We start from the raw sequence: 12,514 nt of genomic DNA, 5'->3' as shown, positions 1-12,514 counted from the left end.
ACTGTTCTCAAACCCTGTAGTTTTTAAATGTAAGTGCACAAATGATTCATTCTCTTTCTGGATATTTTCCCTTACTGTTACACAATTTGGATCTTAAGTTTCAAATTAATTTAGGCATATTTATGTTGCATACCACAGAAATAAAATGTAGAGTAGTTTTGTCTTAGTGTTTAGAAAAATATTTGTATAACATATTCGATATATAACTGTGCATGAACAACAAAATATTATTTTCAGATCTAAATAGTTAGTTTACATATAGGCAATCAACGAAGTTGTGTTTACACAACTGTTAAAGATAATAGACCCACATTCGTGCAAACAAAATGTATCACTTAACTGTTGTTGACATAATTTTAGGTGGAAACCTAATCAAAATAGATTCTGTCCAACAACAAGTGTTAGAAACTATTGATTGCATGGTACATAGAGACACGTAACACAACCGAGAGTATCATTAGCTTCTGAGCTTTCTTGTCTGCTGGTGGCCATGCTTGTGTGTGTGTTTGTGTGTGTGTGTGTGTGTGTGTGTGTGTGTGTGTGTGTTCTTAAAATAGAATAAGAGTGGTTGCTCAAAAGCTGGTGAAATACTCTGCACAACACAAATCAGCTATAGATGAGAAGTGGCCTATTCTCATTTTCGTTAATTGTTTCTGTCCTAAAATTTCTATTACTGTAATACATTCCACTCATAAATTACTAATATGTTGTGTAATATAAAATTACAAAGAGGCAGAGTGGCTGACCAATTCTTAGTTGCGGGAGACAAAATTCCAGTACTGCCTATAAACACATTTCTAAATGAAAAGCTATTCCTAGCTTTTGGGATTATTAATTCCGTTGATATTTGATCTTTATTTTCTCTTGTCCTCACAGATGTGTTGTTCTCTCATATTGGGATATGCTTGACCAACTCCTGCTTTCTAGCTTTTCCCAACATACCCCTGTTTCCTCCCTGAGCGAGGCACTAATAGTTCTGAAATATGTAGGAATAGTATTTTCACTTTAAATCTGTCAATAGCGCTGGAATTTTGCCATCTAGAAGAAAGTACTGGGCCACATATGCTGTGTCTATAATTTTATGGTTTTCTCAAGTGAAATTTGCTCTTGAGATATGACATTTTAAAGATAATTGTAAAATTTAATTATTGTGCTTCATTCTGATATTCTTGTTTCCAGGGTGAAAATAATAATGCCAATTTGTATGACAGACCAGATGATGATGCTACAATTGAGCATCGACATGTTGGAAAACAGGAAGTTGTTGAAGCTAACGTTAGAAGAAACATTAATAGTACACCAGTTAGCCATTATAAGACTGAAGAAAGGTTATTCAGAGCACCATATTCCAATTTTGACCAGATGAACAGCACATTGCAAGGAAAAGTTGATGATAGGATTGCAATGGTGCATCACAGAACAGATAATAGTTCTACTACTGTCATTCGGAGAAGCATGGAGATCGTCACTTCAGTTGGACCAAGTAAATCAACTGGTGACAAACAAGCTCCACACTGGAGCACCTCCAGAGAGCGACATACTGGTTCTGTTGGGGATGCTAACAGCTCCTTTGCAGGTCAAAAAGAGGGAAAAAATGATGAAGTAAGAAGCAATCTGGAAGCTCCTACTGACAGATTTGATACTAAGGAGAAAAATAATAGATTGTCAACCAATAATAATAAGTTTGAAGGTGATGAAACTAGTAAACACCAATTTGCAACTGCTCGAAGCAAGTTTGAAGACAGCTCAATTGCTGGAAGGCCAACATACCAGAAATCTGAGGAGAGCAAAGTATTTCCAAGGCAAAGGAAAAGTGATGAAAATAGTGCAGTCCTTCGGCGTCAAAATGCCATTGAAGACAACATACTGGAGTTGAATGGAAATGACCCCATCATGTAAGTTAGTTTATAATATGAGAAGAGATGCTTATGCAGTTTGTGTGTTTTGTTGAGTGAATGTACTAGTATTTGTGTCCAAGTATTCATATCTTTATGTCATACTGACTCATAAATATGCCTCTGGGGAAGGAGGGAGGGGGAGATGAAATTTGAGTGCATGACAGACTTCAAATCGAAATCGATTTCAATTCTCAACTGGTCCCAAGATTTATTCTTCCATTTAACACTGCTTTCACCCATGACAATGATTTGTGTGTGTGAAAAATGAAAAGTTTCACCTTGGTTTAAAGTCCATTTGAAGTTATTGGCTTCCCTAAAACTGGTTAAGTGAGTCAGTTCAAAGATCAGAATAAGGCACATCAATTACAAATAAGGCCACGTCTAGTAAATAATGGTGGTGTTCAAACCAACCTTTGCATTAAGGACAAAATCAAAAACATAAGAAAACTGTTATTGGTGATGGCAAGGTATTATAAATGCTTAAACCAAGGAATCCTATTTGTGAATTGCTTCACATAAATTTATAACTCTTCTCAAAAACACACAATTTTTTCACTTGTAAATGTAGTGAGGAAAGTTCTGTCAGAATGTGAATAATATAGGAGTGAAAGAGACTACTCACTGAACAGCAGAAGGGTTGAATCGTTGAGAGGCACACACACAAAAGAGAATAAAAACTTTGCTAGCTTTTGGGAGAAATCCTTTAACGAAGTACACACACACACACACACACACACACACACACACACACACACACACACACACACACTCTCTCTCTCTGTACATGTGCGCATGTGCATAGGTGTGTGGTGGGCGGGGGGGGGGGGGGGGCATGTGCGTGCATGCTTGCTGCTGGATGTTAGTCATGTTTTCTTTCTCTTTTCTGTGTGCCTCTCAGTGGCTCAATGCTTCAGATGTTTGTTGAGTGGTTTACTTCACTGCAAAATTTTATAGAATTGCCATTGATTTATGATACTTTTAATTCCAAAAGATAAATCTGCATCTGGTGGTGTCTGTATGTGCATGATATATTTAACAGCACATACATTAAAAACTATAAAGTACTGACAAGAAACTCAAAAAGCCTATTAACGTGACCCTATTTATGATTCTAATAAAGGGCATAAAATGTGTACCACAAATATAATGGTTGTGAACACCTTCTAATGTGAGAAAGAAAACTGCTTCTTTTCAGGTTATAATTTTCAGCGGGTACATACTTGTCAATTGCAATTAATGTTTTATGTTGCCATACTAGTACTTATGAAAGAAGAAAAAGTATCCACAAAATTGTGAAAGCACATATTTATTTTAGTGTGAATATCATTTCTTACAGTACTAATAGGAATGTACACTCCCAGAGCCCAGATTAAAGCGTGTGTATATTTTATTTCATTAAAACAAGAAGCTGCATTCAGTCCTTCAATAATGCAAGGTATGTGTTTGTAGTACCACTTGCATTATACCTCCAGTTGGGTCTTATAGCTTGTTCCCAGATTTATAGGAATTTTTTCTCTCTCTTCTAAAGTGTGGTATTCAAAACCTAGCTGTCATCCACAGTTTTCACAGTGATTGCTGGAGTTACTTGTAATGAACTTTATAGAAACATTCTTTTCAATTTCTTAGTGCTAGATTTACAAAGAAATTACAGCTATTTATGTTTGTAATATTTATTAACAGTTCTTCAATTGCTGTTGATTCAGACCTGTATGTATTTTGTACTGTATTTCAGTTTGACGGTATTTTCCTTTAAATACTTGGGGCTGGGTATATTACTGTGGCCACTGGTGATATTATCATTACTTTTATATCGATACAACACAAACACAATATTATTATCCAATAGGAAAACATATCAAACACGAAAATTGTGTGACCCATATTGCAGTGGCATCATAAAGACTGTATTTTATTACAGAGACAGCAAGTCTCCCCCCGTGGCAGCTCCACGCCGCTACGTCACTCAGTGGGAGGCTTCTTCCCCCAGCAACACGTCACCATTAGAGAGCCCATTATCGCCTGTACCTCCTTCAGTTCCTCCTAAACCCACCTCCAAATTGTCAAATGGAAGTAATGGAAGCATCACGAGGCAAGACCCAGGTCCTACACTCGTAAAGCACTTCAGAGGTTCCTCTCTGGACTCTACAGCCAGTGATGACAACACTCTGCGAGATAGTGTGCTCTACGGCAGTGTCTCCTCACTTTCTTCAGCTTCGAGCCTCATAACACCACAGGTAACAATAGACAAAAGTGGTATTGTATCTGTTTAAGGGGGAGAATTCTGTGGTTTTAAATTATATGTCACTCCTCTTTCACATCTGTGCTAATCTCTTGAGACATTGTGTACTGTAGGATCTCTATTGGTATTTACTTTGAGTTGTGTTATACGAACCAGATGAGCAAGCTGTTGATGTAAGAATGGTTCCTATTTAATGTTAATGTATGACACTGGATAATTTTCGATTTATATTCAAGGCAACAATTTGTGTTCTGGCTGTGTGTAGCAACTGTTCCTATCACAATTTGCCTAGTTTACTTCATTTAAATAATTTAACAATATTTGAAACAGAAGAGAAATGTGTACTTACCAGCTGCCTAAACAGGAGTAACTGAGAAGCTGGTTTGACTAACTCAAAAATTAAAAAGTGTTAATTGAATATCTCACTTCGAAAATATTAGAAATTCCTTTCTCTCAAATAGTGTGAAGATCAGAAACAGAAGAAAAAATGTACCTTGAAGGGAAGATGTTGGGTATTTCTTTTATCTCTTTATTTATTTATTTGTCCTCTGAATCAATCTTGTGCAAGACATGCACATGGTGATGCACACAACATACATTTGATATTGGACAATTCACAGTAAGGTGTGATCATTTGATGACATGTAATAATGTGATGAAAATTTACAAAACATGATCATAGACACTTATTTTTTATTGCAATTTTATTTTAGTTTTTTATCCCTCTCACACACATACACAACAAGAATTTGGTTGGCATATTTATGGATTACAACTTATTACAAGGATAGCACACACACTCGCGCACTGCCCCCCCCCCTCCCCCCACACACACACACACTTAAAGTAGAGCATACAATTTGCATAGTTACAGATGGTGCAAATACAAGTGTTTCTGCACATATTTTACATTACATCTTCTGGCAACTAGTTGTGAAGTAGTCTTTTTCTAGAAATATTCAGATGCAGATCATTTTTGGACAGTAAGTGCATCAAATTAGTAAAATTTTTTCTGTGCACATATGAAAGGAAGCTATCTGGGCTCCAATTTTTTTTAAATGGAAAGTAAATTTTGGGTTATAACAGCAGCTCTGTAATAAATAAAAGCCTTGTTAGCCATCTTAAGTAAAATTTGTTATTTCTGAGTTTCCACAACTTTCAATGTTCTGAGTTGAATAAACTGATGCAGCAGTGTCCATCTTTGGCTTGCTAATGTAGATGGTGTCATTAAACCAGCAAAATGTGAAGTCAGTTCATTTCACATGTTTATTTACATATATAAGCCAGCTTATGGCTTTTCCTTTGTATCCGGTAGTGTTACTGTATCGTTCTATTAAGGTGGCCCAAGTATAGTTTTATGTCATCAGGTTTTCACATTGCTTAGCTTACTTGAAGATAAGACTGATTTCTTTATCTGTGCAGGTGTTTTAAATTTTTAAAACTTTTGCAAATGCAGCTGTTGATAATCAAATTTAGATAGAAATCACTTCTACTTACAATGTGAGAGGTAAAATGGCAGTTGAAGCACAGGGGGAACACAAGGGGCTAATGTAGAGTTAGCCCCACATCTAGATATTTGTTTATTTTTCCCCTTTTTGTCTCTCTGTTTTGTGGCCTCTCATCTAATACCTGCTTCTGCTCCACTGTTTGCATCCTTTTCTTTCCTCCATTATTGCTTTCATCTCAAGTTTATACCTGCTTCTGCTCCACTGTTTGCATCCTTTTATTTCCTCCATTATCGCTTTCATCTCAAGTTTATTTTTTCAGTCTACCCTCCTCGTGTCTCTGACCTGTCAAGTACCATTTCTACCAGACCATGCTTTTCAGGATTCATGAGTTGTTTGTTGTCATAATTTCATTAGTTGATTTTCCACTCATGCTATCCTACTGTGTCTCACTGACCCATGTTTCTTAATGACATTTGAGCACTGATCAGTCACATTCCTTCCAAACTTTTCTTCTCCTTTGACATGTCCAAAGATCAGTATTTCTTTACGATTATCTAAGTGTATGTTTTCTGTGTTGCTAGCAAATAAGGGGAAATGTTTCCTGCCTGAATTTAACTGGAGTTTTATTTTGTTGGTTACATTCTTTATCAGTGCTACTTACATAACCATATTTCATTTTTAAGCCCGCCACCAAACATGAAGCATATCAGATGTACTACATGCAGCTGCCGGAGCACATATATGGTCCCATTTGTTTTGAATCTCACTGGCTGACACCATATTTTTCATGCCTCATCTGCACAGGCTCTCTCATACTACTGGATAAATTTGCTAATGTTTATGTGACTTGTATGTTTTGTCATATGCAGTTAAGAAGCACCTGAAGAGGGGTAGTGTCCTGAAGCCTATTTAGTGTACATGCCTTTATCCAAACAAAGCAACTTGTAAATTATAACTGCAACAAATTTTATTCATCATTATGAAAAATTACATTTTTGTTAATTGAGTTTATTTCAGAGGGAATGAACCATATTTTTGTAAAATTTTTTAGGAACTACAGCAGCTGATGAATGAGGCAAATCAGAGTCTTGATGAAAGTGGCTTATGCAGTCCAGTCACATTAGAAGTAATAGTTTTGCATAGGGATCCAGCTGGCGGGGGCGTCGGCATTACACTGGCTGGTGGAGCAGACTATGAAGCCAAGGAAATAACTGTAAGTGACACATCATGTTGTGTGTGTGTGTGTGTGTGTGTGTGTGTGTGTGTGTGTGTGTGTGTGTTTTGTCACCATATAGTGTGAAGGATGACTGATTCTTGTATTTACCGATGTGTGCTTCAACAGAAGTATTATAAATTGTAAAAAGTGTAGAAAAATACTACAGAAAGATAAATAAGCAATTTAACTTTGCCTCACAGGTACATAAAGTTTTGGCAGGCAGCCCTGCAGATAGAGATGGGCGTCTACAGAAAGGAGACCGCATTCTTTCAATTAATGGTCACAGCATGAAAGGTGTCACTCATCAAGAGTCATTGCGTATATTGAAGGTAACAATTTTATTTCTTAATATAAAAATATAAGAAAACAGAATGGCTGGTATTTACCCCTTTGGAAGAAAATTCCAAATATTTCCAGTAAAAAACTAGAAAAAATATATCTAGTATTCATATATGTTGTTGAGAGATGTTAAGCCCATAAACATTGCTCTGTGTATTTGTGTGAGTTCTTTGTTTTATCATTGAGTACAAGTTTTTGGTTGCTGCTGTTGCATATACATCTTCTTTCATGTATCCTATAAATTTGTCCAATGCTAATTGAAGCATTTCAAAAGTTCTTCTGTTCACCATTCTTTGGATTGATTACTTGCTGGAATTTTTGCAATGGAGAAATTGTGAGGTGGCAGAACTAAAATGCATTGAAGTCTATGGTTCAAAATTTGCCTCATGGTTCAGAAGTAGTTTAAGAAGTTTACATAAATAACATTCTAAAACTGGCGTTATTTCAAAATGTCACAACTGCCAAAGAAACTGCACCTTATAACCCGAAACAGAAAGCATAAGATATAGCTAATAACTTGGCATAAGAGATCATTGTTAAAACATCAAATGCTAATGTAGTGACATTGTTTATATATTTTAAAATATGTGAAAGGGGAACTGGGACTTAGGTATAGAGAGGCTGAAATGTCAGTTGAGCTGGTGATTATGCCAGTGAGCCAATCACTTGCTATAATATAAGTGGACTTCGCTTCTCATGAAGTACATGTGTCCGTATCAACAACTGAAACTGAGTCCATAGCTGCCAGTGGTGTAGCAAAGGAAGTTATATGGCTGGCTTATCTCATCAGTGAAGTTGCTCTTTTGAAAGTTGTATCCATTCTATGAGTGGACAATGCAAGTATAATCTGGCTGATTGGGAATAGTGAGTTTCAGAAATGTTTAAAGCATATCAATATGCATTTCCACTTTGTATGACTAGTAGTTCTGGAAGTTAAATTACATATTAAGCACGTACAAAGTGTACGCCATGCAGCAGACATTTTACATGCACTCGGGTACCTTGACATATGAATATTTCCAGTATTTATGTGAGATGATGTAGGATCAATCATGTGCCAGTCTTTGCTTTTATTATGGATTAGCAGTTTATGGTTGTTGCTATTGTGTACATGTTCTGTTTACCCTTGAAACTTGTGTAATGCTAACAAAAGAATGTTAACACTACACAGTATACTACAAATACATTTGCATTGAAACTTAAAAATTTATTGCTGACTCAAACTCTTTCATGGATGCAAAAACTCTGTTGAATAAAATCAGTGTAAAATGCTGTTCCTCTGCTATAGACACAACAAAGGGTAGGATTTAATGAGAAAAGAAACAGGAAGTGCACAACATATTTCTTTTTGATAACTACTACAAGAGACAGTTTGTTTTATTACCTATTTATTCTTCATTTAGAAGATAGTTTTTGAGTCATTTACTGGAAACAAAGATTAGAGTGGCAAGTAAAACTTAAGTCCCATTTATATTACATCACTTCATACTTGGCTAGTATCCAATCTGTGTGGAAGATTGACTTAAACACACACACACACAGCAGTATATTTTTTGGTCTTTGGGTAAATATAGTAACTGTCCATAGCCAAAGCCTCCATGTGTTCAGACATGTCCTATTTGAAGTGTATTTGATGATCACATTGTGCTATGTTCCTGTTAATGTCTCAAATGGATAAGTCTCATGAGATGCATATAATATTACAGAAATTTTATGGTTATTGGACATGATTATAATGTGCACCTCAGTTCTGTTATGTTTATAGAGTTAGATTTCATTATTTCGTTGTAACAGCATTTATAACAGTGACAACATTCCTGCAATATATTTTATGTATAATGCTAAAACAAGTATTAATCTTTATTCTGAGAAAGAAAGTTGGTACACACTATATAGCAGAGGTGCTGAGTTGCAGATAGGCACAACAAAAAGATTTTCACACTTACAGCTTTCGGCCAATGGCCTTTGTCAACAATAGACCCACACTGCCATGGTGGTGGTTTCAGTTGCCTGAGACTGCAGTCGTGTGTGTAAGTTATGTTTTGCGTGCTTTAAGTGTGAAAATCTTTTTGTTGTGCCTATCTGCGACTCAGCATCTCTGCTATATGGTGAGTAGCAACTATCCTTCTCAGAATATTGCTACATCCCATCCTGGATTTTCCATTGTTTGATTAAATATTAATCTTTCCTGGTTGGCACCTAATATCTGCTACAGATTATCGATACTGCGTTCCTCTTAAACCGGTTCCTTCCTGGAAAGCAGCAGCTAATACAGTTGGTTTATAACAGAGATATTCAACATGTAGAGCTAAAAAATCAGATAGGTTAGTCAAACAATGATTTCTGACAAACTGACTTGAATCTCAAGACAGTTTTACACATTCATTCAGTATTTACAACAATCACATCATCATTGTTTTCTAAAGGAAAGGTGGAAGATTAGAGTTTCAACATCCAGTTGACAGCAAGTTGTTTAGAGATGGAGCACAAGCTCATATTATGGAAGGATGAGAAAGAAAATCGGTTCTTAGATTTAAAAAAAAAGGGGGGGGGGGCAACCCTTCATTCGCTGTAAGCTGTTTATGAAAATCACAGTAAACCTTAATCTTTATGGCCGGATGGGGATATGATCTGTCCTCCTCTCAAATGCAAGTCCAGTGTGCTAACCACTGCACCACCTCACTTGGCCATTGGTTTTTAAAGCTTACCTTTGTGTTATATCTCTTGACAATAGATTCTGCCAAACAATCTTTCCCATGGATTGGTAAGCAAATACCAACAGATGGCTTTCTCTGTTAAGTTTGTTTCCTTAGTTATATTGTATGACGACAAAATGTGAACACTATGATTTAAAATAAAGGAAGTTTCTTCATCTTCATCTACATCTACATCACATTCTGCAAGCCCCCTAATGATGTGTGGCGGAGGGTACTTTCAGTACCACAATCTAATCCCTCCAACCATGTTCCACTCACGAGTAGTGCGTGGAAAGAATGATTGTCGGTAAGCCTCTGTGTTGGCTCTAATTTCTCGAATTTTCTCCTCGTGGTAAGTATGCAAGATATATCTGAGGGGAAGTAATATGTTATCCAACACCTCCTGAAAAGTGCTGTCCCGAAATTTCAATAGTAAATCTCTCTGTGATGCACAATGCCTCTCTTGTAATGTCTACCAGTGGAGTTTGTTTAGCATCTCCATAACGCTCTCTTGCCAGCTAAATGATCCTGTGATGAAACGCACTGCTCTTCGTAGGATCTTCTCTATCTCCTCTATCAGTCCTACCAGATAGGGATTCCAGATAGATGAATGATACTCAAGAATCGGGCAAACAAGCACCTTGTAAGCTACCTCTTTTGTGGATGAGTTACAATTTCTTAAGATTCTTCCCATGAATCTGAGTCTGGTATCTGCTTTTCCCACTATCTCTTTTATGTGGTAATTCCACTTAAGATTCCTATGGATAATTCCACCTAGATATTTTATGGCAGACACTGTCTCCAGCTCTTTGTCATCAATAATGTAGCTGTACAGCAGTGGATTTTTTTTCCTTATGTATGCGCAGTATGTTACATTTATTTACGTTCACGGTCAACTGCCAGAGCCTGAACCATTCATCAGTTCTCTGCAGGTCGTTCTGCAAATTCTTACTGTCTTGCGGCATTGCTACTTTGGTACAGACAACTGCATCATCTGCGAACAGCCCTAAAGAGCATCCAACACTTTCTACTAGATCATTTATATATATTGTAAACAGCAACATTTCCATATGGCACTCCAGATATTACCTTTACATCTGTCAATTTTGTTCCATTAAAAGCAACGTTTTGAGTTCTATCAGCAAGAAAGTCTTGAATCCAGTTGCAAGTCTGCTCCGATACTCTGTAAGCTCGTATTTTTTTCATTAAATGGCAGTTCAGGATGGTGTCAAATGCCTTACTGAAATCAAGGACAGCATCAACCTGAGCACCATTGTCCATTGCGCTGTGGATCTCATGGAGGAACAGAGTGAACTGAGTCTTGCAGGATCTCTATTTGCGAAATCCATGCTGATTTTTATAGAGGAGATGTTCATTTTCCAAAAATGTAATAATTCTTGAGCATAAAACATGTTCCATAACTCTGCAACAGATTGATGTCAATGATATAGGACTATAATTGTGTGGATCTGTCTTACAGCCTTTCTTAAAAACAGGAATGACTTGTGCTTTTTTCCAGTCATTAGGTACCTTCCATTGCTCAAGCGATCTACAATAAAGTACTGCTAGAAGGGGAGGAAGTTCTTTCACATAATCTTCATAGAATCTTACAGGTATCTCACCTTGTCCTGATGACCTTGTTGCAACATGTGCTGATTGTTTCTCATTGAGGATGACTCACCAATTATTACAGTATTATGAAAGATGTGAGAACAAGATGAATAAACAATTTCTTTTGTCATAGTAATGTGGCAGATGTTCTAACGAAAAAAAGAAACTTCCCATGACCTAAAATTTGCATATGGAGGAAGACACAAGTATGAGACAAGAACAGTTAACCATCGAGTGGGTGCACCATGTTTTGTAACATGAACAGGCATGTGTAATGTAGAGCTGTCTTTATGGCACCAAGGTAGACATGCATCAGCAGGATCAAAGCTTAATCATAATTTACTTAAACCATGGTAAAATAAACTTTCATCTTATGACCTAAATTACTGTTTAATTAAACAATGATAAAGTAAACTTTCATTATATCACTCTGATGCCACATAAGTGTCCTTCCACAGTAATGACACACTAGAAGCATTACACAAAGAAGTTGCATCAGATCCCAGCCAACCATTTATTCAATTGCTAATTACCTTGAATACAACTGCCTCATTGTGGGACTGCCGCTAGCTCAGAATCTGGGTAATTTTTTTTGCATGGATCATACATTTTTCCTCACCTCCCTCATTGTTTACTTTATATTACTGCTGCTCACTTGGACGTATGACAGCACAGCTTAGCACTGTGTTAGCTGAAGGAATAATGAAGGAATAGGCATGGGCTTGCAATTGTAAAGCAACAATGGAATGGTACATGATAATATTATTTGTGGTTGGTGCACCTGCTCGAGGGTTAAGAAAGAACCAATTGAAAGGTGTTTGTAAACCGTCTGTGTTCTATATTTGTTGGTCGCTGTACAGTGCGTAACTGTCCTCCTCTAAGGGATTATTATTAGAAAAGTTCTATAAACTTCATCTTTGTGACATATTTATTTACCCCTTAGGCATGTACAAAATATTTATATTTTCATCATTGTAAAATGTAAAAGCAGTAATTGTGGTTGCGTAAAACTATACCTACTGGGCTATAATTTTATCTTGGCATTAAGAAACAAAAATAGTTACTTG

General features: G+C 36.6%; 1 protein-coding gene across 1 annotated transcript in view; it reads left to right on the top strand.

The window, feature by feature from the left end:
* The window catches only part of LOC124798779 (pro-interleukin-16-like), a 62,676-nt gene that overhangs the window by 39,982 nt on the left and 10,180 nt on the right, over positions 1-12,514 (top strand). Inside the window, exons 7-10 of the mRNA XM_047262309.1 lie at positions 1,180-1,895; positions 3,817-4,132; positions 6,637-6,798; positions 7,002-7,130. Coding sequence (XP_047118265.1) covers positions 1,180-1,895; positions 3,817-4,132; positions 6,637-6,798; positions 7,002-7,130 — 1,323 coding nt within the window. The remainder of the gene's footprint in view (positions 1-1,179; positions 1,896-3,816; positions 4,133-6,636; positions 6,799-7,001; positions 7,131-12,514) is intronic.

Source organism: Schistocerca piceifrons, chromosome 5, assembly GCF_021461385.2.
Source record: "Schistocerca piceifrons isolate TAMUIC-IGC-003096 chromosome 5, iqSchPice1.1, whole genome shotgun sequence".
NCBI lineage: Eukaryota > Metazoa > Arthropoda > Insecta > Orthoptera > Acrididae > Schistocerca > Schistocerca piceifrons.
Note: the sequence above shows the minus strand (reverse complement) of the source record. Positions and strands in the feature narration are given on the sequence as shown.